A 25707-nucleotide genomic window follows, 5' to 3' on the forward strand; every position below is an offset into this window, starting at 1 on the left:
CCCCATTATCTATGGGACTGTTTCCGAATTGGGGACCGAAGGCCAAGTGCTTTTGTGGACACTTGTTGAGAGAGCACCGGATCATATCAGGTAGGGAGAACTGAGTTATCCCTCCCAGCCCTTGCAGATGAGGAGGGATAACTATACTGTCATGTGTTGGACTATATGAGAGAAAGTGTATGTGTTGGTATGGGAGAGGGCGTTGGCATGGAAAGGCCAGGGCCATCAGCTGCTGGTCTAATCCTCCCACCCATCCCCATTCTCATAGACATATCCGTGCCTTGCAATGTGAGTCAGTGCCGCTGCCTCATGTTCTGCTTTATACCATCAAGCCCAGAGGAGGTGGGTGAGTTCTGGCTCAAGAGGCGGGCCACCTTTGACCCCAAGGCCTGGAGAGCCCAATGTCGCTGCAAACACAGCCATGAAAACCATGCAGCTACCGGGTGCCATCCCTGCAGGGTCAAAGGTACCTTCTAAAACAAAGGGAGGGCAGAGGTGGGCATGGGTGGGGATAGGATGCATATAGTTTGGGAATAAGTATATGGGAGTTGGCAAGAGAGACAGGTTTGTGGTTGGTGAGAAAGAGATAAAAATGTAGTCAGCCCAGGGGGAAGCCCCATTTCCCTATGCTTTTCTTGGCTGTCCCTTGCCCTAGGCTGTTGCTGCTACTGCTTTGAGTCAAATTTCCTCTGTGCAGCCTGTGACCGGCGTTGGGAGGAACACGAGACTTTCTTTGAGACTGAGGAGACCCGGCGACGAGGAGGGAGGCCTCGCGGTGAGGGGGTTACCTGGAACAGGGATCCATTCCAGGGTCTGTAGTCAGAAAGCCAGGCAGAAAGGCTCTCCCATCCTCAACCATCCCACCCAACACTACCTCACCCCATTAACCCCTGTATCCCATACCTGCATTGGTTTCCACCCCCAGGAGCAGACTATGTGCCTTTTGCAGAGATTCCTACCCTCCGAGAAACCATCAGCAGCAACTCTGACTTCAAGGTCCTACAGAAGCAGGGGCCCTCTGGCCATTCCAGCTCTCACCCTGGTCCCCCTGGGCTCCCTGACTCACCCAGTCTCCGACCTGGCCCTACAGCTAACCCCCGTACCTGACCCTTTCACCTCTGCTCTTCCCTCCTCCAGGGACAGACACTGTCAACAGCTGGCACAGGCCTGTGTGAGCTTGGTCCAAATCAGCAATAAAGGAGAAGCCACTGGACTCTGATCTGGCTCTGTCTGGGGCAGCTATAGCCCCGCCCAGAGATAGATATTCTAAGACCTCAGAGTCAGTACCTATTGGGGGCGAAAGAGAGAGAGGCTAGATCCAGCCATCTGCCTTCACCACACCCACATTTAACCTGCTAGTCCTGGCATCAGAAGGAGAGAGTGGCTTCAAAGAAGCCAAGGAGGGAGGGGGTTTTAAGAAGGATGGAGTAAGCCGTGATGTTAGATGCACTTTGATCTCCAGTAAGATAAAGGCTAAAAAGTGTCCAATGGCTTTTGCAATGAGAAGGTCTTTGGGGACTTCAGAGAGCAGCTGCAAACAGCCATTAGCCCCTCACCCAGGCTGGCCAGGCACCCCAGCGGGACCCCCACCCTGATCCAGGACACCTTTCAGGGCAAACCAGCCGGCCCTCACCCATGCACCAGGCCTCTATCCTAAATAATAAAAGGGTAATATGCAAACTGACCCTAACAGCAGAACAACTGGGAATGACTGGTCACTATGACACACACTGACCACCAGGGGGAAGACACTCAATGTAGGAGCTGCCCCCTGGTGATCAGTGCACTCCCACAGGGGGAGCTCTGCTCAGCCACAAGCCAGGCTGGCAGCTGCCAGTACAGTGGTGGTGGGAGCCTCTCCCGCCTCCTCAGCAGCACTAAGGATGTCTGACTGTAGCTTAGGTCTGCTCCCTGCTGGCAAGTGGACATCCCCCGAGGGCTCCCGGGCTGCCAGAGGGCTGTCTGACTGCCAGCTTGGGCCTGATCCCCCAGGGAGCGGGTCTAAGCCAGCAGGTGGACATCCTCCAAGGGGTCCCCAGACTGCAAGAGGGCATAGGCCGGGCTGAGCCCCCCCCCCCTCCCCGCCAGTGCACAAATTTTTGTGCACCGGGCCTCTAGTTATACTATAAAAAGAAATTAAAGAAAACACCAAATGTTATTCATTCTACAAATTATGTGTCAGGCTATGTGCTAAAACATACATATACACAAACTAAAAATACAGTGGTGACTTTTATCCTATGTGTTAAACATCAGACTAAAACTTACCTGGTATATTTACCTTAGTATATTCGCATTTTGTGATCCCCATGTTTCTTATGTTAATAATATATATTGCAGCAGAACGAAATATACTTCAGACCTAGCCATGACACATTTCCCTTGTCCTTCTAACTCTACTCCCTAAAAATACCAGGCACAGAGCTGACCCTATCACCCACCTTTTCTAATTAGGAAAGAACATTTGCTTATTAATCCTGTGGTCAAAATAGGACACACACACCCAGCTCCTCCCGTTAAAAAGAAAAATGCAAAAACCATCCTTAAAACTGTAGAATCTTTAATCTTGGGGTAAATGTTAACAAGAACATTAAGGAAGAATTGCCCTTAGATCAGCGATTTTCAACCGGTGTGCCACAGAATTTTTTTTTTCTTTTTTCTTGGCCACAAGAATTTTTAAACCATGCAATAGCTGCCCATTTAGTCAGGGGCACTGACTTCTATTTCCATTGCCAAATTACAAAAGGACAACTGCCAGCATAACAATAGCTGTGCCGTGGGAATGGATCAAAATTATACCTCCTCTTTTGGGTCAGGTCGCTAAAAAATGTATTTTCGGTGTGCCGCCGGATTTTAGTAATTAGTGTGTGTGTGCCGGGAGATGGAAAGGGTTGAAATCGCTGGTACACAACCTTCGGGCTTGGTGGGCAGGACCAGGCGCAGCCCTCTCCGCCCAGCGCAGCAGCGGAGCCCAACCCGGAGGCGAGGCCCCGCCCCCGGAGCGCGCCACCCGCCGGCGGCCACACTGCGGCGGGGCAGCCCCACCTCCCGGTCTCTCTTTCCTTCCAATGGAGAGAGAAACCAGTTAGGAGATCCAATGGAAAAGGGACGGTCCCGCTCAGAGAAGACGAAGCCAATGGAGTGAGTTGCAAAGGCGCCCAGGGGAGGAAGATCCCGCCACTCCTCCGAGCTACGGGGCGACGTGCTCGGAGCCGGCGGGACCAATCGCCGCCGCCGCTCGCTCCCAGGCGCCCCGCCCCGGCGGCCGGTCGGCCCCGGGACTGACCTGAGTGACGGGTTCCCGAGGCGAGAGGAAGATGGCGCCGGCCGGGCTGCTGGCCGCCGGCTGCGCTTGGCGTGCAGGGCTGTGGCGGTCGCGGGGCCGCGGGGGCCGCAGGTGAGAAGCGGCCCTGGGGACCAGGAGGGGGCTCTGCGCGCCTGACGGCCGCCAGGGCCGGGCACCGCGTTCCTCCCCGGCTCCCCAGACGCGCGCAGCCCAGCGGCCTCGCGGGGACGGAGCGCGGCGTGCAAGTTCCATGGCTCTGCGGTGAGATCGGCCCGGTAATCGCGGCATCGTCCTCCCCGAAACCTCGACGCGGGAGAAGCGAGCTGGCGATGACCTGCACCCTGCACAGCCCCGGGCGCCGAGGCCGAGGCCGGGGCCGGGGCCGTGCAGTGGCTGCTGCCTCCTAAACCCGCCTGAAGCCCAGCTACCCCACGCCTGCTCCGGGCAGCCCCCTCGTGCCCCCTGCAGGAAGGGAGCTTCCGGTCTCCCTGCAGCCTGTCTGCTGCCCTGCAGGCTCCTGGCCTTCTGCTGAGTCCCAGTGTTAGCCTCTCGTCTTCCCCACTTGGCCAGAGCGCCCGGAGGGGTCAGATTCAGCCAGTCCTCCCCCCGCAGTGTGACAGCACCGACTTGAGAAGCCTTTCTGAGTTGGTGGGAAACCGGGACTTGCCTTCCCTCAATCCCCGGGGGCCGAGTTCACGGAACTGAACTCTTCCACTGATTCAGGGCCTGGAGTTAAAATTCACTGTCAAAGGGCACATGTGACACCTAGACGCCCTTGTGTCAAAGGGCAAATGTATTAAAATCTGAACAAAACAGGTAACATGGCTTAAAGATCAGAAAGTAAATAATGGAAATCAGTGGCAACGTTAACAAGGTGAGAGTATGTGGAAAGAACTCCAAGTAGTGTTAAAAGATGATGTAAACCGCTCCCTGTATTTTACATTTGAAGCCAAGAGAAGGGATTTTTCTAAGGCAAATCACTAGTAAATAGGAACTAAGGGAACTAAGTCTCCAGGTTCTCATTCTGGATCTTTCCCCTGAACAGTGCTAAATTTCCTAGACATTTTAGAAGCAGAAATCACTGGGACTGCTGCGGAGTCCCATTACACTACTGCCTGTTATCTAACTCTGACCCTACTCTCTGCTGCCGATGGTCTGCAACTGAAGAACCGTTCCTTGGTGTGGGAACCACGAATAGGTTCTTAGAAGGGTGACGTCCATGACCATCAGAACCCAGCTTCTGTCAGCCCCAACTCTCTCCCTCGGTTTTGACCCACCTTCAGGTCCGAGGAGCTGCAGGTGTGAATGATGGAAACGAAGTGACCAAGGCCCAGCAGGCAGCTCCTAGGGGAACAGCCCCAACCATCTTCTCTAGGATCCTGGATGGAAGCCTTCCAGCTGACGTTCTGTATGAGGACCAGCAGGTGGGGTGCCCTTAGGACCCATCCCATAGGGATTTCATAGATACCATCCAGCCTGTGGAAGTAACACGGTGCCCTCTGGCCTGTCACTGCTCCCAGTGTCTCGTGTTCCGTGATGTGGCTCCTCAGGCTCCTGTGCACTTCCTGGTCATTCCCAAGAAGCCCATTCCTCGGATTAGCCAGGCTGAAGAAGAAGACCAGCAGGTGGGAAGAATAGGACAAGGGTTTGGCTGGGGGAAGCCCTGGATTCAGCTAGAGGTTTTGCTCCTTGTAAATAAAGCCACCTGTCTCCCTCCCCTTTCCCTGTAGCTTCTAGGACACCTTCTCCTTGTGGCCAAGAAGACAGCAAAGACTGAGGGGCTGGGAGATGGATACCGACTTGGTGAGTGGCTTAGCCATTGAGCCCCTTCACCAATGAATTCTCATACCTGCTTCTCAATATGGTCTTCATTCTTTGACCTTTCCCATGGTCCTGACTCACTAACCCCAAGCTCCCTTTCAGTGATCAATGATGGGAAGCTGGGAGCACAATCTGTGTATCACCTGCACATTCACGTACTTGGGGGCCGACAGCTCCAGTGGCCTCCAGGTTGAACCTACCAACTGACCAAGGACCCTGTGCCTGGATGATTGGATGGGGGAGAAGGAAAGGGACCCTGTGATCTAATAAACTTGCTCTCCCTCAATTTTGCATCTCTGTCTTAAATATATAAAGAAATTTTGCCACAAAGAGGAAGGAAAAGGTTATGATCCTCTTTGACTATGGTCTGAGTAAGAGACATGAAGGAGACCCTTCCTGTATTTAAAGAAGCATTTGCCTATAGATCTGTGAGTCATGACTAGTGGCCCACCTGAGTCAAGCTTCCAGACAAGTAGCAGTAGGAATAAGCCTGAATGAATAAGAAGAGACTAAGCCCAGCTGGCGTGACTCCGTGGTTGAGCGTCAATCTATGAACCAGGAGGTCCCGGTTCAATTCCTGGTCAGGGCATATGTCTGGGTTGCAAGCACGATCCCCAGTATGGGGCATGAAGTAGGCAGCCGATCAGTGATTCTCTGTCATCATTGATGTTTCTATCTCGCTCTCCCTCTCCCTCTCTGAAATCAATTTTTTTTAAAAAAAAGAGACTGAATGTGAGATGTGCTCTATCATGACCTTTATCCAGCTGCCAATCCAAATTATAAGAGGATCTGGGAGGAGGGTGGTCAGTGTGAGGGCCTTTTACTGGGGGGTGAAGTAATCACACCCCAAAAAAGCTGTTACCCTTTGACTAATCCCCGAATCTCACCATTCTGCCCTTAAGCTGTTGTCTGGTGTATTTTCATTCTTAAATGTTTGAAAAGGCTACCCCCACTTTTGAGAATGAGCTACGGGGAAGCTGCTGTTATCCCCTACATAATAGCCCTGTGCCTGTCTCTAACACAACCACCTTAGAAAGCTTAAAAGAATCATGCTTCGGTATGGAGGGAGAGGCCTTAGATCAGCGGAACCTTAAAAGCCGGGGATGAGAGGGAATGGAGTCCAAACGGAAAGAAAGACTTCCGCCCCGCAGGGAACTTGCCCCTCCCCCCCCCGGCACTTCCGCCCAACTATAGTTCTGCGCAGGCTCCGGGAATTATTTGCCGTCTCTATGGCAACCCGGGTAGCTGGTGTCCGAAGATGAAGACCTTTGAGTCTACGAGGTCGCGGTGAGAGCCGGAGCTCTGGCTGCAGGCATTAGGGGACGAGGAAAGTCAGCGGACTTCCTTCCTCTGCCGAGCTTTTGACGCAATCGCTTTCTTTCAGATCTTTACCCGTACTGCCCAGCTCCGAAGGGGATGTCACTCCTAGGGCCCTGGCAGCCGCAAGGGCAGCAGCGTCAGCAGCTGCTGCAGCCACTGCAGCCGTCTCCACTGCCAAAGCAGCTGTATTAACTGCAAAGACCCCAGGGCCCTATTCTGACCGAAGCCCTCTCTCGGACCCGTCCTCTGATAGTGTTGTTGGGAAGCCCTGCACTGGACCCAGTTTTACCCACAAGATAGGCCATGGGAGACTTGGCTTTAAGACTGATGTTTCCTCTATTGCTCGGGATCCCTGTTCTACAGATTACCCTAACACTAGCCCTAGCGCCGTTCCTGGCTCTAGCACCGGCCCCGTTCCTGGCTCCGGATCTGGCCCCGTTTCTAGCTCCAGATCTGGCCCCGTTTCTAGCTCCAGATCTGGCCCTGTTCCTGGCTCCAGATCTGGCCATGGCCCTGGTTCTAGTAAAGGCACTGATCTGGATTCTCGCCCTGGTTGTGCCGACCCTGAGCTCAGCCCCAACGCTCTTACAAGCTCCAGACATCCTGGGGCAAAGCTGGTCCCTAATTATGCCTCCGGGAATCACTACCAATACTGCGAGCCTCAGAAGCAACCCTGGACATTTTTGCCAGTTTCAGAACCTGTTGCCCAAAGGGGGCTGTTGAAGACCCCTGAGGCTGAAGTGAAGTGTGAGCTTCTCGGTAAAACATTGCCACGGGGCCACTGCCTTCTCTACAACTGGGAGGAAGAGGTATTCAGGTTTTGACCTACTCCCTTTTCTTAAAAGGAGTTGCCTGGGGAAGATAGTAGTGTATGATGAGAGTGGGTAACAGAAAGGATATTATGATCACTCAACTTGGGGCCCACAGAGAGCCACCAACCATCTGGATCAAGTCCCAAGCGTGCAGGATGGCTCCGAGAGTTTCTATTTCCGACATGGACACCAGGGACTGCTAACCCTGCAGCTCCAATCACCCATGCCCCTCAGCACCACCCAGAAAGACGCATACCAGACCCCACGAAACCGCTGTCAGCCAATTCGAGGTGTGGAGCATGAGGGAATGGGTCAGAATGAGTCCACTAGTCAGAGAAAAAAGAGAAAGGAATTTCTGGTGGGACTATAGATTGTCCAATGGGTATAAGGGCAACCCCCCACAATTTTCCTTCCTTTTCTCAACTTTGTTTATTCTGCGCCTGCTTCCTAACCAGACTTGTCAGCTCTGTCCACTCCCTGCCCCCACCCCCCACTCCCACAGGAAAACGTGAAGCCATGCTGGAGATACTGCTGTGCCACCAGATCTGGTGAGAGTCTGGATGAAGGGGAAAGGGGAGGGGGAGGACAAAAACCAGGGAAGAACGGCTTTTATGCCCCCATAACTGTATAGTAAAGAGGTGGAGGCAGAGCAAGAACTGACAAGGAAGCAATTTGAGGTTGAGTCTGTGACACACCATGACTACAAAAAGGAGCTGGTGCAGGCAGGGGCTCCTGCCCCAACAAAGGTAAGAACTCATTCCACCCCACATGTAAAGCTGAGCTTTGGGGGGCTGTGGGGGAGCAGCAGACCCAGAGGTTTAGAAAGGGGGCTTCAGGCCAAGAGTTATTCAGTATTTTTCCCTCTCAGTCTCATGACTACTGCAAGGAGCAACCTGAAACTTTCTGGATACAGAGGGCACCACAGCTACCGGTGTGTGAGGGTGACTAGATGTTGGGAGTGGGGAAGAAGGAAGGGAAGAGGTTGTTCTCTTCTGGCTTGGCAGAGCGTAGGATCTGTCCTTATTCTGGCATTCCTATAGGGTGTCAGTAACATCAAGACACTGGACACGCCATTCCGGAAGAACTGCAGCTTCTCAACACCAGTGCCTCTGTCCCTGGAACAGCCTTTTCCTGATGGACCTGAGAATTATTCCCACCAACTGGGACAAATCTCTTCTCTTGGCTGTCAGGGAAGAGGGCAGGGTGGTGAGGGGGGTAGAACTGTCTAAGGGTTGAGGAGGGAAGTGAGATGTGGAATATGGAATCTATTTCTGTCTGTACTGGAAAGGTGGGAGGAAGTGAATTCTGTTTATACTTGGTGAAGGGGCTTTACATAAAGGATTCCTTCTCATCCTGAGTCAGTGATTCCCTGAGTTTCCATGTTCATACCCATAACGTTTCCTTGGAACTGCCCTTAACCCCGACTATGACATCATTATTTTTTTGTTTGTTTTATATTTGACCAAAATATTCTGGTTTAGATACAGATATATACATAAGGTAGGGAAGAAGGGGACCAGGCCAAAGAGGGGCAGGTATATGTACAAGGCTGAGCTTCAAAGGTCAAGAACTTCCATATAAGATAGGATTTTTGTGCACGCTGGTTTCCATCCCATATGACAATGTCCATGTCTGGTGTATGGAGAGATGATAGCCACTGCCTACCCAGGTACCAGTAGCAGGAGACTGACTTGAAAAGAATTGGGGTTTACAGAAGTCCAGCGGGTCCTTTCCGCTCTCCTAGGAGCCAGTAAGTTCGCATCTTTCCTTTTCCCTGGGAGTAGGGGAGTGGATATAATTCAGATTCTTCTATGTTATTCCCTTTATCTCCCTCTCTTCCCCCATGATCCCCATAGTCACTTTCATCCTCCCGTTCCAACCCTCTCCCCATGGCCTGCCGTCACCTTCATCTCCACATCCCCCCGAAGCTCTAGCTGGAAGCATCCTAGCTCATCCAGTGCATCCTTGGTAGTAGAGGAGACATGGATCTTCAGGGCTGGGGTGGGATGGGGAATGGTGGAAAGAAGGAGAAAAGAAAAGGCAACAGAAGAATTGGTGGTGTCAGAGAAAGCTTTACCCAACCACCACCCCTCAGGAGGCTCTCGGTCTTCCCAGTGCCCATGCACCAGAACCTAAATATGTCCAAGGATGGGGCAGTCAGGAACTGTGGTCTCAGATTGAGAGATTTGGAGGAACTCTGAAAAGAAGAAAAAGGGGACACAGATTGAGACTGAAGCTGAGATTGAGGGCTAATGTCTCACCTTGACCATTAGACTCCATTCGGGAAGCAGTGTTCACCGTGTCTCCAAAAAGGCAATAGCGGGGCATCTTCAGGCCAACGACCCCAGCACAGACGGGCCCTATGAGGAGACACAGGTTGGGAGAGCCTGGGGAAGGTGGATACTAGGGCTGGAGTGAGCGTTAACCTTACCTGTGTGGACCCCTATGCGTAGCCTCAGCTGGTCATGGGGTCGGTGGCGAATGCGGAAGGAAGAAACTGCATCCAGTAATGCTAAGGCCATACGAGCAATTTCCGGGGCATGGCGTTGACCATTTCGGCCCGGGAGACCAGATACCACCATGTAGGCATCTCCAATCGTCTCCACCTGATTGAGAGGGGGATTAAAATGTCACTTGTACCTGTATCAGTTCCCAGGGAGGAGTACAAGGAGACAAGCTGAACACCACTTGTCTCCTGACAGCCTTTGGGAGGTCAGAACATAGACGAGAAAAATAAGTGTTATGGTCCTGAGAATACAGGGGCAGGAAGGGGAATCTTTAAACCCTCCTGCTCCTCCCCAGTACCTGTGAATACTCAGTAAATGTTTGCTAAGTTAATGGGCACCCTGTTTGCAACAGGACATGGGCAAACAGGCTCTGCTGTCAGGAAACGGGAAGCAAGAAAATAGGACAGAAGCTAGAAGAGGTGAGGCAGGCCCAATGAAATGGGCCTCAGACAGTCTAAACTGTCAAAAGTAAGAAGGCAGGGGCTTGGTTTTGTCCATTGTACTGAAGCTGTGTAAGAGAATGTCCCTGTCTTTAGGAACTAAACATTGAACTGTTTAGGATAAAGGAGAACTATGTCTGAAACTTACTCTTAAATGCTTCAAAAAATAATTATATAGATTTTTAAAATAAAACAAATGGGGGGATATATAAGAAATTGGTGAATCAGCCCTAGCTGGTTTGGCTCAGTGGATATGGCATCAGCCTGCGGACTGAAGGGTCTGGGGTTCAATTCCGGTCAAGGGCACATGCCAGGATTTCAGGCTCGATCCCCAGTAGGGGGCCTGCAGGAGGCAGCCGATCAATGATTCTCTCATCATTGATGTTTCTATCTCTCCCTCTCCTTTCCTCTCTGAAATCAATAAAAATATATTTTAAAAATTGGTGAATCTTAGTAAAGGCTTATGGGAGGTCTATATTACAATTATAACAGAGATGGTAGAGTAAATCCAAAGGGACAGGAAGGGATATTAGCTACACAATGTTAAGCACTTTCCACAAGAAAAACTATTCCCATATTACACGTAAGACATCTGAGGCACAGGGAGCTTCTGTTACTTGCCCAAGGCCACACAATTAGCCACAAAGCCAATATGCAAATCCAAGTAATTTTTACTCCCAAGCACAATAAAGCCCACCCTGTGCCAACTCAATGACTTCAACAAAAGGCTTTTACAACATAGCTTGTCCCTCACCCCAATTAATCATTCTGTACCCACATCCTGTATGATTCTTCCATGTCTGGAGGGGATGGAGAGAAGAGAAAAGATGGATAGGCTGTATTCATACCCTCAGGAAAATGTAGCAGATAGGGGCTAAATCTTGTGATGGTTCCCATTAGGGAAGCCTAAGGATTCACAAGAAATTTGACTGGAAGGTACAGTGAGAGTGCCAGAGCCTCATTGGTCTACAAAGGGCATTCTGGTTCTAGGATACTGGAGAGTCAGGAGGGGAAATGACCACAGAACAAGTAAGGTGTATGGGGTTCAGGGAGACTGGGTTTTAAAGTGGTCTAAGTGAAAGGGTAGCCTCAAGCTCTCACCTTGTAGACATCGAAGTTGTCAATTATGGCATCAAAGCAGGTATACAGGTCGTTAAGAAGTGTCACCACCTAATGAATGGATGGGAAAGTTAAAGCCCTGAGACTTGTGTCCAACCTTCTAGGCATTCTTAACCCAAAAGCCACACGGGAACTCCAGAACAAACCAATCTTTCCTATTATCAAGGATCCCTATGTCCCAGTGAAGCTCCCCCAGGTCGCTATCCCACCCCCTAATCTCACCCATGGCTCTTACCTGCATGGGGGTGCTCTCTGCTGACAAAGCTGTGAAGCCAACTATGTCGCTGAAGTAGATGGTAACACTGTCAAAGGCCTCAGCTTGTACAGTCTCTCCCCGTTTTAACTGCTCTGCCACTGAACTAGAAAGCAAGGGTGCAGTTTGAGCCAAGCTCAGAAAGAGGAGGAGACAGGGAGAAAGGAAAGGAGTGTATGGCTGGATCAGAAATGAGTTCTAACATGAAAGCTGAGCCTGGTGGAGGAGAAGGAAGGTGGCTGGGAAGACAGCACCGTCTAGCACAAGCAAGGTAAGCTGTAAAGGCGATGGGGGAATGGAATGGCTCCCTGGGGATGGTGGCGAAATATCTCAAGTTGGGATTGTTCTACATACACTTGCTGGAGCAAAGGCATGGTAGACCAATGTCCTAAGAAGAAGGTAGCACAGCTCATTTGGAGACCGGATGAAAATAGTCTCTAGCCACAAAGGCTCACTGTGGCCAGATGTAACAAAGCAGTTGGGAGGTGAGTTCTCAGGAGATTGATGAGGCAGAATCCAACAGAGCAGAATATCAAAGGAAAAGTCAGGAAGGGGGACAAAAGTCTCACTGGGGTAGAATTTGGTAGAGCAGAGCCTCAGCCTTGCGTTTCTCCTCCAGATAGGCCTGCGTGCGTTCCTCCACCAGCTTCTCCAAGTTATTGGCATACTGCTCCATGCGCAACAGGAGATTGTCCAGTATGCTGGTGCCACCCTCTCTGGGGGAGAAGGCCAGAATATGGTACCTGCTCCAAGATTCTCAAGACTCTCAGTACTTTTCTACCCAACCAACCCACCCTCTTGGACCCGACCAGCCCCACCTCATCCACTAAGCCTGATGAGGAGCCCCTGCCCCTCGGTGCCCTCTCACTTGTTAAAGCGGCGAATGAAGCACTTAATCTGTCCAAAGTCTGGCCTCTCCGCTGGGTCCTGGGCCCAACATCGCTCCATCAGCAAAACTAGTTCCTCATTCAGTTGGGTCCGGTCAATGCTAGGCCGAAAATATGGCCGCTGACCATTTCTGACCTTCTGAACAATCTCTGAAGGAGATAAAGGGGTTGGATGAAGAACAGGGCCCCCCAGGTAGGGGGTAGGGGGTAGGGGGAGTAGATTGACTCTCACCTTTGGGGCTAAGGTCCAGGCTCTCCAAGTAGAAAGGACCATTGCGAAGTGCTATCTCCTGTAATATGATCCCAAAGCTATAGACATCAGCCTTCTGCATGCCTGTGGTTGGCAAGGAGTTCCCACTGAGTAGCTCTGGGGCAGTCCACAGCTTCTCTGAAAAGAGGGAATAGGCTGGTCCTCAAAAAAGGTATTCCCAAGACCACCTGGGCTCATCCCCATAATGCTCCCCATATTACTGTCACACCATCTCCCTCTCCCACCTTCCCTAGGTGGAAATGACCAGGGCTAGAGGAGCCATATAAAAGTGGGTTTGAGGAGTTGTGGGGGGAGGTCTCACTGGCATAGAGGGCATGGCTGTCATCAGGTTCAGTAGTTGATCGGAAGCTGGCCAGGCCATAGTCTGTGATTTTGAGCACAAAACGACTATCCACCACACAGTTGGAGGACTTGAGACTCCCATGGAATGCAATAATGCTGTTATGGAGAAAGGCCATGCCCTGCAGGATACAGATCAAGTCATGAGATTGGATTATTTCTAACTTAGGATACCCCCTCTCCATGAGACAGGCATTAGCCAGCTATCTAAAGATCTTGGGGCCATAAAAACAGTAAGCTAGTTGTGGAAGGCTTTCTGTACACGGTTTCCACCCAAGGAGACAGGCAGAATGGGATAACCATCTCCTCCTTATGCCATGTGCAGGCTGTTGGTACCCAGGCACTAGGGAGAGAAGAAATGCTTATGAGGGGGGGCAAGGGGAGCCGTCAGTCATTAGCCTGGAAAGGGCAGTCGGGCTTCTGCGTAGTGAAGGGAGCAGAACTATGAGAGTGAACGCCAAGAATGATATGACACCCATGGTGGCCTCCGGTGCATGGCCACTACTTAGGAAGACATGGCTTGAGACCCAAGCAAGTATCAAGAGTACTTAGATGTATCAAGGAAGATTAATGAGTTGTAAACCTTAATGTACACCCATGTGTAGGTAGGCAAGTAAGGATGGAGGAGGAAATTGACCTACCAGAGGGGATGCTAGGCCAGAGAGAAAGTGTAGAAAATGGTAAATTAGAAAAACTTGGGGAAAAATTAAAACCTGGAAATGGACAAAAGTAGGAGACAGCTGCCAAGCCAGTGCAGAAGCCTGAAACTTCTGGCCTCATAGGGCTGATAAAATAACCTTATGAGAATTAAGCAGAAAAATCAAAGCTGGCCCGGCCAGTGTGACTCAGTGGTTGAGCATTAACTCATGAACCAGGAGGTCATGGTTTAATTCCAGGTCAGGGCACATGCCCGAGTTGTGGGCTTTATCCCCAGTAGGGGGCATGCAGGAGGCAGCCAATCAATGATTCTCTCTCATTATTGATGCTTCTATCTTTCCCACTCCCTCTCTGAAATTTAAAATATATATATTACCAAAGCTGGCTTCAAGTGTGGTACGAATGATCCACTAGGCTAGCTTATTGACTATGACACTTGTTTCTAAACATCTGTCCAACCCGTGCAAGATTCAAATTTATACCATTGCAAATCCATGGACTTCTGGGTCACCTAAAATTAGCTGAAACGTAATATATTAGAAGATACCAAAGGTTTACTATAATTTTCCTTGGTTTCTCTTAGTTTTACTAGTAAATGTTCTTTTTTACATTTCAGTTTTTCTGAACAAAAGAACAGATATGCCAAATACTGGTCAGAGAATAAATTTGTGGGGGAAAAAACAAGCAATAAATATTTCTGGAGACCCCATTCATCTTTTCCCTGCTGAGAGATTTTAATATGAGCTCTTGGAGGGTTAAAAAAAAAAAAGATGGAGAGAGATTTGAGATATCTAGGGAAGAAAGACAAAAATTCTCTACAAGTACAGGACTGTCTGTGGCAGATAAAACTCATTCCCCCAATTAAAAATCCCAGACCCTTTGTTTACCCATTATTACTCAACAATAGAAATAGGGGAAATGGAGAGAGGACTAGAAGGAGAAATCATAAACAAACATAGAAAAATGGAGGCATTTTAAAGTGGATGAACTCTTAATGAGGCGTAGGGAAGACTCACCTTTACAAGGTCATTAATGAGTGAATAACGAAACATCCAGTCCAAGTTGATGCTGTCATTTTCCAGAATATCCTGGCAAGTGACATGAAATGGATTATGTGACTACCCTCGTCCCACTAGCTATCAGCTGCATGGAGTCAATGTAACATTGAGCCTGTCTCCTCCACCTCTGTAACCTTCACCTAACCCTCACCTGTAAACTCCCACGAGTACAATACTCAGTGACGATGCAAATGTTGGGAGGGTCTATGCAAGCACCAATGAAGCGAGTGAGATGGTTGAACTGAACATCTCTCATCTAGAAGAAAAAGGGGGGAAGGAAAAGAGAATTGAGAGCTAAAAGTTAGATACCGAAATCTACCACTATACGAGAGGGCCTTTCTCTCAATTGTACTTATAACTCAAAGTCATTTATAAATGATCCCACTGCCCTCCTAACCAATTTCACTCCTCATAGTCCTCCCCTTTCTCTTCCCTGTCCCTGTTTACCCTTTGCCCTCAATCCATACACCTTTACGTACATGTTTGAGTTCAAACAGAACCTGCCGGGTCAGCTCAATGCGCTTCTTATTCACATGTTTGATGGCAACAACATTTCCCTGATGGTGGGAGTGAAGGGGGAAAGGAAAAATTAATATCAGAAGGCATGTCTGGGTGCTAGGAATACTGGAGAACTCTGGGAAGATCTAGGAGCTCAGCTGAACATTACGAGGGGCAGAGGTTCATGGGAAGAGGTGACAGATGGGAATGAAACAGGATGAAATGGTGGGGACCAGAACAAGCGGATGACTGTTCACCTTGAAGTGACCGGTGTTGGCAAAGATCTGGTATTTCCCATGGGCTGTCATAAGCGAGCCGTAACTGGATCCCCGCTGGGGCCAAGGGCAACATGGAGGCGGAAGGATGAAAGGAACATTAGATGATGGTGGTAGTGCAGGGGCTATCATTACAGGCCAATGTGCTGGGAAAGGTCCAGGGTAAGAAAGGACAGGAACTCAAAGGAAAGCGGAGGTACAGCTGAGACAAGGGCTCACCAGTGACAGTGTGAGGCGACTGCCTGCACCTTTGTGATATCGCTCTGAATTGCCAAACTGCAGCTCTTCCCAGCGAATGCGCCACAACATGCTAGCAAGCTCCTTCTCCAGCATCAGTTTTCTGTAAGGACTGCACACCTCAGTTGCCTGGCAAGCCCGATCCTACCATCCCATAAACCAACGGTGGGGCAGCAGGGCTCCCCTGCAGCTCCTGAAGCTGCTATTGTTACACCCGAGACCCAGGACTGACACATCTGACACACGCCGTGTGCTCATTTAGAAACACCGAGGCCAAAGGTAAACGTTTTTTCTGAAAATGGCAGCATCCATGGAAAATTCGCCTTTGCCCTTATAAGACCCACTCAGAATCACTAGGTGGTATACCCCGTGTCGAACCGAAAGGGGGAGAACAACACCGAGGCTAAAAGACAACGAAAGAAAAAGGCTAGAGAGGACATTAGGTCCAAGAGACGACCTCCAAATTAAGAGGCCTGCCCCCAGCCCATGGTACAGGGACTACCTGGCCTCAGCCAGAATGCTGGGTGGCAATGGGAGGTGGGAGGCGGGAGGTCAGTGGAAAAGCCCAGAACTCACCGGAAGATGAGAAAGCTGGAAACACCAAATATGATGAAGGTGATCCCTGTGCCCAGCGCCACAATTGCCAGAGTTGAAAATGGAGCTAAAGGGGAGAGGGGACCCTGAGGAAGACTGCGTGTGGGGCTGTAAGCATGGGGAGGGTGATGCTCAGGTGCAGGGAGGAGACAGACTTCTTGAGGGGAAGAGGAAGGAGGGGTGTAGAAGTAGAGGTAACAGTAGAGCTAAGGTGGGGCGCCAGTGAGGGCAGACGGGACGGGAAGGAAAGGGAGGAAGGAGTGCTCCCAGTCCCCGCACACACCCACTTTTATCACAGGATGGGTCGTCCAAGTCAAAGGCACAGGGGGGATTGTCCAAGGGCGGCGCCCCTTTCACCCAGGGGATAGGCCGCCCCGTCCACCAAATCTGCTTCTCAGCTCCTGAGTAGTGGGCTGCAGGCTGGGAGGAGAGAGAGGACTGGGCCCACGGGCCTGCTCCCACCAGCCTCCTCCCCAGAGCACCCCGCTCTTTGGCTGCTCTCCCCCAACCTCCTACCCACCCAGATGCAGCTCCAGTAGAGGAAACAGTCCCTGCCTCTGGTTCCTCTGATTGAACCCGTTGAACCCTTAAAAGCTGGACTCGCAAAGCCCACACTCTCCTTCTTGCCTCCCCCTCCATTACCTGAAAGTCCCCGGAATCCAGGTCTCCCATGGCCCACAGGACAAAATCGGTCTCCCGGTCATTGTTCTTGTCCATAACAACCAGTCCAGTTACACCTGAGATAGAAAAGCATAGCCCTTACTTTGAGATCTACCTTAGGCCCCTCGCCTATCTCCACAGTTCCTCCAATTACCGCACAGTCTGTCCCTGACCCTGCTTTTATTTTTATTTTCTTTAAATATATTTTTATTGATTTTTTTACAGAGAGGAAGGCAGAGGGATAGAGAGTTAGAAACATCAGTGAGAGAGAAACATCAATTAGCTGCCTCCTGCACACCCGCTACTGGGGATATGTCTGGAACCAAGGTACATACGCTTGACTGGAATCGAACCCGGGACCCTTCAGTCCACAGGCCGACGCTCTATCCACTAGGCCAAACTTGTCAGGGCCCTAACCCCACTTTCAGTAATATCTACTTCTGCCATGTTCTCTAATCCCTATTAACTCTCCTCCCTGCCTGATATCTGTATTTTCTTCTACCTACTCCACTTCTGAGCCTGATAGCAGCCCTCTGGCCTCCATCTGACCCTCTTTATTACCGTGGTATCTTCGTCCCTGCATTTTTTCCACAATTCGAAGTCCATCTTCCCGGGTGCCTCCTTCCTGTATTGTCTCCTTCAGGACTTCGGCATATAGCAGGATCCCGTCGTAGAAGCAGCCGGCGATGAGGTTCATCTGGGGGTGGAAACTCCAGCAGTGCTCTCCAATATCCTGCCAGGCCCCGGCCCCACCCCCTTTCCCATCGCTGGGGTCTCCTTCTACCTCTTCTCTCTTCTGGTTTGCTTTCTTCCCTCCTCTCATTCCTAAGATTCACCCCTACCTCACTGGATGCTAGAGCAGAAGGAAAATCCTGGATGGAAGTGGACAGCCCCCAACGCAGGGCTGGCTCCACGGCCACTGCTTAATGCTGAGTCAGGAAGGAGAGCTTCCCTCAAAGCCTGGCCTGATCCTCAGGAAAGAGATCTACTCACCAGGGAGGGGGCCAGCTCCACACCAAAGTCTTCCCGGGCTCTTATCAGAAGGCGATTCTGGAATTCCTGATACTCAGGATTTGGGGGTTCTCGGTATGTGATGATCAATACCATCTGTCCCAACAGCACATGGGGAAGAGTGAACAGGATGTCCAAGATGGATTTTAGGGGAAGAGGGGAAGCAGGAGAGGACACTTGGTGAAATACACATGATATAAAATATACGTGGGTGAGTCTGAAGGCTGAGAGGGTGCTAAACTCTATGTTGTGTGCGTGTGTGTGAGGGGGTATGTGTAGCGTGTGTTTAATACGTCTGCGGAGGGGTTGGTGCACCTCCATGAAAAGTAGACAGGATGGTTCTGGGACAGTGGAGCCTGGTCTTCTATCCCAGAGCCCAGCCCCTCATCTTCCCGAAGCCCCTACACCACCTAGGCCTCCTTACAGAGCTGCCACAGCACTCACAGCATCTCTGTCCCGTTCTTTCTGGGTACCTGGTCCTGCTCAAGGGCGCCACTGGGCAACAGCTCCTCTCTGAGGGGTTAATTACTGTTAATATTACCAGTAAAATGTTTACATTTCCATTTGGGACATTTAAACACAGTGCCTCCACCCTGTGAATCAGAGATTTCAGGTCCTATGACAACTGGGGGAAATACTTTGAGACAGTGATTCCATCTGTGAAAAGCCGTAAGCCCATTCATTCCACGTGTGTGGGACACCTACCATAGGCAGCACCGTCCTGCATACTGGCACGATCCTACACGTCACTAGGTAATAGACATGCGTCACAGAGGAAACACACAGTCACACGCCTACACACATTTCATAGATAAGTTAACGACACATTTGGTCTCGGCCACGCACACATCTCACTGGCCACAGGTCAGTGTGTCCCTATCTCTCGCTGGGGTGTCTGCCTCACTCCCGCTGGCCTCACACAGTTCCCCTCTCTTAGCTGATGAACACACTGGCTTCCACCTCCACCCCAGTCCTGCACAATCATTGAAACCGACCTCTGCCTTGGATGGGAAACTGGCTCTGCAACCTCAGGGAAAGACCTCAGATCTATATATATTGTGAAATGTGACACTGGGAAAGGACAGGTTTAAATCTAGTCATTTCTACCCGTTTTGTTTGCTCTTGCACAGAAAGCCCATATAGAGATACCAGACATGTCGCAGATGATCTATTTTATATCAATGTATCCCAGGTAGGAAATAATGAAGCCAGTTCCTAATGTACATTCATTATAGCCTGGAGTTTGCTTTGTGAGGTAATTATTCTTACTGGAGCATTCAGATGCTTGATCACACACTTCTAATGCCCTCCTGCTCTCGGGCAAAATTAAAAAGGAGAGAGGGACTGAGGACGGGGTTGGAAGGGTTCGTTGAGTAACATCTGTTCCAAGAATAAAAGAAACATAGGAGGGTGGGACATTGTTGGCAAACAATGAAAAAGTCAGTAAAAGGGCTGGAAAAGATCAGGTTTAACACAATTTATGTTTCCATATAAAGGCTAATGATAGGTTTTTCATGTTTTTAAACAGTAAACCTAGAGAGGTTTGTTTGTTTGCTAGACTAGCAGTTCTCAAACGTCTTGGTCTCATGACCCCTTTACACTGCTAAAAATTATTGAGGACCCCAAAGAACTTTTGTTTATTTGGACTATATCTATCATATTTACGATGTTAGACATTAAAACTGACAAATGTTTTAAACACAAGCACACTTCCCATAGCTGCCAGAGGATGACATCATCACACGTCACGTAGCCTCTGGAAAACTCCACTGGACAATCACGGAAGGAGGGTGACAGAGGCAAATAACATCTTAGTATAATTTTTAAAATAGTTTTGACCTCATCGTTGCCTAAAAGGATTTCAGGGGCCCCCAGGATCCCAAGACCACACTTTAAAAACTGCTACACTAGACTGTTTTGCTGGGGTTACTAGCTAGTAAAAAATGGAAGGAAGGAAGGAAGGAAGGAAGGAAGGAAGGAAGGAAGGAAGGAAGGAAGGAAGGAAGGAAGGAAGGAAGGAAGGAAGGAAGATAAGGAAAGAAAGAAAGAGAGAAAGAACCTTCAAAGAGTTTCTGTGCTTGTGCGGGAATCAAAGAGAAGTGAAGGTAAGTAATTATGTCCTATTTCACAATGGATCCCAGGTGAAAAAAAAACACACAAAACAAGCAAAGGCTTCCCGCCCAACACAGACATACACAAAAAAAAAGGGTTTAGCAGTGGGTGGAAGCCAGGAGTGCACCCAGGAAGAGTGCAAGGGCAGCAGACGGCTGCCTCTGCCTGAGGGCCCACCCACACTGCGACCTGCTCCAGCAGCCGCAGGAAGCCCTGTTCACTGTGACTTAAAAAGACAAAGAATGGTCTCCCCAAGAGGTTCCCCTTCCACACAGCCCTTGGTTTAGTGCTTATTCCATTCTAGCTGCATGTGTCCCCCACCTAGGTCGTGGCCTCTGCCTGGCTTCCTGACCCTGTAGTCCTCAAATGCTCAGTCAGGGGCTCTGGGTCCTCAGAGCCTAGTCATTTGCTTATTTAGTTCCACTGCATCTGCTTATCTTCCCTGGTTGATCATCCTGGTTTATAGCACCTGCCAGCTCTATTCCTGTCTAGACGAATTCCTAGCCCTCTCCCTGCTGTCCCCAACATACACCTTAATTCAGTTCAACAAATATGTACTCAGCACATGGAATACAACGATGAACGTGATCCCTGCCCTCAAGCAGCTCTCCATGAGCTGGGACCTTTCCTTGAACATGAGACCCTCCTGGGAAAGCTTTGAGCATCTGTATCAAGGCCTTCTCGCCTCTGCTGCCACCTGTTTCAGACTGGCTTGGTTTGGGACCCGAGTGGGCCAGGTATCTCTGGAGTAGGGTGCTCTGCTCTTTAATCCTTGGCTGGACCTGACCACCCAACTTCCCTCACCCTTGCCCTGCTTCAGCTTTGGAAAAGGACGAGAGTAGCTTTGCCAGAGGACACCCTTTCATCCCCTATCCCCACCCCACCCCAAGCCTTGGTTTTCCCATCAGCATATTCCCGACTGCCTGTTTCCCCTTCTGTTGTATTGTAAGAAAACTCTCCCTCTGTCTTTCTGTCTGAATAATGCCTACAATGAATAGGAAAACTGGGAATTAATTTATAGAACTGTTAGCTAACAATATCCCTCCTCCCCCTACCCTAAGTGCTGGGGCCCCTTGGCTGATAGAAATTCTCATGCAAGAAACAGAGGTGTTTCTTCTACAGAAAAAATACACCCCAAAGGCTATGGGATCCTCCATCCAGGAGGGTCCTAGGGACCTTCTTTGACCAAACTGGCTAAACACAATCCCCTTGTTATTTTTCTTCTTTATACCGGTCTATTGTCTTTTTTAAAAAATTACTAACACATCACCATTTATATTTGTATTTGTTTGCTTAATGTCTGTCTATTCTACTAAATGTAAGCTCCAAAAAGGCAGGGACTTCATCTGTGATGTTCTCCACTGTATATCAATACCTAGCACAGTGACTGGGACATAACAGGTGCTCAATAAACACTAAGAGAATAAGTCAGCCTTCAAATGAATTAAACACTGAGTGAATAGTATATAAACTCCACAGTAGACAGAGTTAAGCACAAGAGTAGGAAAGTCATTCTCACCGGGGGATTCAGGGATTGTTTCCTAGAAGGGAAAATAATCGGTCTGAGCCTTGAAGAATCTGCAAGCATTATCCAGATGAACAAAGGTGAGAAGGCTGTTTTAGGCAAAAGTTATGACATAAAACCTGTCCTGCCACTGCCTGTTCAGGTGTGACAGTCACAAACTCATACTCAGGCATGCAAACAGATAATGTCATTCACAGTCAGATGCACGTTAGTCAGTCACAATCGCATGTATAAATCCTACTCATGAAATCTTACTCATTGGAGAAGATGGCCATCTAAGTCCAACCCTCATAAACGTCTACTTGGAGTCAAAGAATCTCCAAGCTAAAAGGACCTTAAGGTTATCCCATACACCATCCCAAATCCTTTTTGGGAAAAGGAGGGATATGGATAAATAAATTATAAATACTTACATACAAAAGTCAGTGAAATATTGGTGAGCGGATCAGGGAACAATTCATGGGTAGGATCTTGAGAGGCAGAGATTTTGGGGGAAGGAAGAGTATTCAGACAAAATAATCAAAGAGCACAAAGATGGGGGGGCAGAGAGGCCCAGGGGTCAGGGGCTGGAGTCTTGGCATGAAGGGCAGTAGGAGGTAAGACTGAAAAAGTAGGTTGAGGACAGACTGTAGAAGGTCTTAAATAAAATAATGAGTTGGGACTTAATTCTGTAGGAAATAAGACATTGAAAGTTTTGATTAGAGGAGTGAAATGAACAGAGTCATGTCAATTCTCCCTACAAATTGTTTCTCAAATCCATTTGTTTCCATTCCTGCTATCATCACCCTATTTCAAAGTCATATCACCTCACTCCATTCTAACCTTTCACAGGTGGCCTCACTGCCTCTAGCCTCCTCTTCTTCCAATCCAACCTGAATTCTGTTGTTGTATTTCTCTTTACGAAAAAATCTCAAGGATCCACAGTCAAGTCCAAGTGCCTACATCTTAGCTCAGAGCTCTCCTTACATACATAAGTCAGTGAAACATTATTTCCTGTACCTATATAAGGTGAACCCTTCTTTCTTGTCAGGTCAGTATCTTCTTGATCCCCTAAACATGCCCATTCCAATCTTTTTCTCTTTGCTCAGGCTGCCTGGATCCTCGCTCACACGCTGCCTAGGAATATGACATCTATCTTTAAAGTCACAACAGTCTCACTTCCTTTATAAAAGCCATCCCTAACCCCAGCCACATTGACGCTCCCTCCTCTGAACCACTAAAGTTCTTAGTGCTGTTCCAGGGTACACAATCATACCTTGTCTAGCACTTGTACCTAATTGTATCACATCATGCCTTGCCCCTCCAAAAAGGGTGCATGCCCTCCTACCAGCTGGGACCAGATCTTTTCCTGAACTTTTCTCCCCCACACTACGGTCTACTCCTGGCGCTTAGGAAAGTCAGTGTTCTGGGATCCTGGGAGGTAGCCTTGGCAGACGCACTGAAAAGGAGTCACCAAGGTGAGGGAGTAGTAAAGAATGATACTAGACTAGAAAAGCCTCTGTTCCTTTCACTCCTGCAGCTCACAATCCCTGCCCTGTTCCTGGGCTCCTGCGGGGTCTTGTGAGAGACAGAGAATCTCCAAAGAAGCTCCATTTCCCCCACCTCCTTCAAGTTTGGCTTAAATGATACCTGAAAGGCCTCTCTGAGGGCCTGGGCCTGTTCCCACGTGCGATTGTCCTGCCAAGGTCGGCCTGCACGGAGACTCTCCCCAAAGACATCCAGGTAAAAGAAGACATAATCCCCATTGGTCAGGTTCTCCCTCTGGGCCTGGAGCAGGATCTCATGCAGCATCTCCAGAGGGCCGCAGATGTACACAACTGGGAGCAGGTATACAACAGGGGGCACCCTGAGAACGCATCCAGGTCCCCAGACAGCCCCCTCTCTGAAACCATCTGCACTGCCATCATTAGTAAGGAAGAGAGTGCCCTAAGCTATCAACCACCCAACAGATGCTCCCCACCCTGCCCCTGGGAGTCTATGTCATGAGTACCCTGGGGCTGTGTGGACCATCTGGCCGAGGTCAGAGCCTGATCCAGCCCCAGAGGAAGGGAGCTATCAGCCTGCAGCCCCTCCTCTTCCCAGACCCCTGCCTGCTGCTCCCCACCCAGCCCTCCTCACTCCCCCACTGCCCTGCCTTTCCCAAGGCTCAAAGGCACTGGCTGCTCAGAATTTCTCAGTCTGAGCTTTACATGTCTTTCCCAACCCCATCTGTTGAACCCCGAAGCCCACTGATAAAGTCATCCATGTTTTAGTGATTTATCATAGACCCACACTATAAGGGGTCTTAGTATCCCAGTCTCTGCTCACAGATAGTCACCCATTTTGAAGTGGCCATCAACTCATTCACTACTCTAGGGCACTCTCATTGCTCCCCAAATTCAATTTCTCCCCAACCCCACCCTGTCCCCTGACACAAGCTTCGGCCCTCATACGATCTTCTTCCTTGTTTACATCTGCCTATGACGTCAGCAAGCTCCCATCGTGTCATGCCCTAGCCCTCATACAGGTGCTCTGTCCACATGCTTCTGGACCCCAACCACCACAAACAGCTCCTCCACGCCCGCCTCCATCTGCGCCTGCCCATGACGACCGCAGATGAGCCCCAAGAATACGGTGACCCTCCTCCCCTGACCCTCCCAGAGCCGCGGCCACACTCACTGCGCCCGTTGGACCGGATGAAGTGGGTGGCCTGCTCAGGACCCCCCGGCTCACGGGCGTACACGTGGTGCTGCACGCTGAGGTTGCCTCCCTGCAGGGCCTCGAAGACGCCCTCCACGGTGAAGTAGTGAGGCCGGTCGTCCGTGCGAGCGTCCAGATACAGCAGGGCCGCGCGGGTCGTCCAGTTGAAGTGCCCGTGTAGCGTCACCACGAACTCACCCAGCTTGGGCGCGGAGGGGCCGGTGCGCACCAGGGTCCGGTAATGCTCACTCTTGGCCGCAAAACCAGAGGCCACAGCCCCCGCCGTCAGCAAGGGAAGGCGCCAGTGGGAGGCAAAGCGGGCCACGGAGGCGGCGGGGTACACGCACCCGGGGCCCAGCAGGAGGTCGGGGTCATGGTACAGCTTGAGGTCCACGGCGCGCAGGGGTGCCAGGTACTCGGAGCAGGCGCCGTCTAGTTCCGAGCTGACAAACCGCAAGTCCACGGGCAGTGCCCGGCCCAGCGCTTCCACGGCTAGTGCCACCGCCGGACCCACCCGGGGCCAGGCCCAGGCATAGCTCAGGTTGTGTTCTGGCAGCACCACCGCCAGCGTCAGGTTCCGAGCCAAGGGAGGACGCACCCCACCTGCCAGGGCTGCCACCACTAGCAGGAGTGATGGCAGTGCCATGGGGAGGAAGCAGCAGCCCCGCCGGCCCCAGAACCGGGGGCCACCCTGGCCTACCCTGCAGGCCCGAGCACCACCCAGCCTGGAACCGGGGACGACGGCCAGGCCAGGGGAGAGGAGAGGGCGAGCCAGGCAGGCAGGGAGCACAGTGGTGGGGGGAGAGGGGGGATGGAGGGCCCCGGGGTGGGTGAGGGCTGAGGACTAGGAGCGGGGTGGCGGGAGGAGGGAGGGGCCGAGGGGCTGCCACTGGGATGGGGGCCGTGGGGTGAAGTCGGCTTCTGGATCCAAAGTTAAGAAGGAAAAGGGGATCCGAGGCTGCGATGGGGTGGGGGCCGGGGGGGAGGCCGGTACAAAGGAAAGGCCTGGGGGGCCGTCGCAGCTGGAGGGGTTAGGAGGGCAGAGAGCGGCGCAAAGGTGGACCACGGGGGAAGGTGGGAGGGGGCCCGCCCCGCGGAAGGACGGGGACATGGGCAGGCGGGCAGCGAAGCAAGGCCCGGCCGGAGGGCGGAGAAAGGCAGGGGCAACTCTCCCAGGGGAAGGCTGCTCCGAAGCTCCAGCTCGGACTAACGGGCCCAGGGCGCTGGTCCCATCCGGAGCTGCGGCGGCCCCCGCCCGTGTCCCCGCTCCGCTCCGCTCCTTCCGGGCCCGGATGCAGGGCTGCCGGCGCCTTCCTTCCCGCCCCCCGCCTGGGCCCCGGCGGCCG

At 50.9% G+C, this 25707-nt stretch overlaps 4 protein-coding genes across 7 annotated transcripts in view; 3 read left to right on the forward strand and 1 right to left on the reverse strand.

Moving 5' to 3' along the window:
• The window catches only part of FAM221B (family with sequence similarity 221 member B), a 10184-nt gene extending 8971 nt beyond the window's left edge, over nucleotides 1-1213 (forward strand). Inside the window, 5 exon segments of the mRNA XM_023744045.1 lie at nucleotides 1-36; nucleotides 39-90; nucleotides 269-466; nucleotides 656-775; nucleotides 1138-1213. The exon segment at nucleotides 1-36 is cut by the window's left edge and continues 6 nt beyond it. Coding sequence (XP_023599813.1) covers nucleotides 1-36; nucleotides 39-90; nucleotides 269-466; nucleotides 656-775; nucleotides 1138-1175 — 444 coding nt within the window. The 3' untranslated portion in view covers nucleotides 1176-1213.
• A 2089-nt stretch (nucleotides 1214-3302) lies between these two features.
• HINT2 (histidine triad nucleotide binding protein 2) lies at nucleotides 3303-5393 on the forward strand. The gene is given in 6 exon segments (XM_006102703.3): nucleotides 3303-3348; nucleotides 3351-3397; nucleotides 4570-4710; nucleotides 4807-4911; nucleotides 5017-5089; nucleotides 5210-5393. Coding segments are annotated over 6 exon segments (489 nt in total). The 5' UTR covers nucleotides 3303-3317; the 3' UTR covers nucleotides 5302-5393.
• Nucleotides 5394-6349: 956 nt separating this feature from the next.
• On the forward strand, nucleotides 6350-8596 carry SPAG8 (sperm associated antigen 8). Its single transcript, XM_006102706.3, has 7 exons — nucleotides 6350-6394; nucleotides 6492-7236; nucleotides 7355-7529; nucleotides 7742-7787; nucleotides 7871-7985; nucleotides 8108-8170; nucleotides 8280-8596. The coding sequence occupies exons 1-7, from the start codon at nucleotides 6366-6368 to the stop codon at nucleotides 8466-8468; spliced, it is 1362 nt and encodes a 453-aa protein (XP_006102768.1). The 5' UTR covers nucleotides 6350-6365; the 3' UTR covers nucleotides 8469-8596.
• A 70-nt stretch (nucleotides 8597-8666) lies between these two features.
• Nucleotides 8667-25156, reverse strand: NPR2 (natriuretic peptide receptor 2). 4 transcript variants are annotated; one of them, XM_006102704.3, is made up of 22 exons: nucleotides 24341-25156; nucleotides 23312-23499; nucleotides 18028-18141; nucleotides 17596-17731; nucleotides 17017-17111; nucleotides 16662-16794; nucleotides 16357-16441; nucleotides 15763-15883; nucleotides 15526-15600; nucleotides 15250-15327; nucleotides 14922-15026; nucleotides 14729-14800; nucleotides 13018-13177; nucleotides 12678-12833; nucleotides 12427-12595; nucleotides 12128-12274; nucleotides 11541-11664; nucleotides 11288-11356; nucleotides 9671-9845; nucleotides 9501-9599; nucleotides 9144-9235; nucleotides 8667-9013 (listed from the first exon to the last, which is right to left on the reverse strand). In XM_006102704.3, exons 1-22 carry the CDS (start codon nucleotides 25005-25007, stop codon nucleotides 8948-8950), a joined length of 3126 nt encoding a protein of 1041 aa, XP_006102766.1. In that variant the 5' UTR covers nucleotides 25008-25156; the 3' UTR covers nucleotides 8667-8947. The 4 variants fall into 4 exon arrangements, with proteins under 4 accessions (XP_006102766.1, XP_014323540.1, XP_006102767.1 ...); XM_014468054.2 differs by having other exon boundaries at nucleotides 8678-9013; nucleotides 15763-15892; nucleotides 24341-25129; XM_006102705.3 differs by lacking the exon at nucleotides 15526-15600 and having other exon boundaries at nucleotides 8678-9013; nucleotides 24341-25129.
• Between the last annotated feature and the right edge of the window lie 551 nt (nucleotides 25157-25707).

This window comes from Myotis lucifugus, unplaced genomic scaffold (assembly GCF_000147115.1).
Source record: "Myotis lucifugus unplaced genomic scaffold, Myoluc2.0 scaffold_424, whole genome shotgun sequence".
NCBI classification, from domain to species: Eukaryota; Metazoa; Chordata; class Mammalia; order Chiroptera; family Vespertilionidae; genus Myotis; species Myotis lucifugus.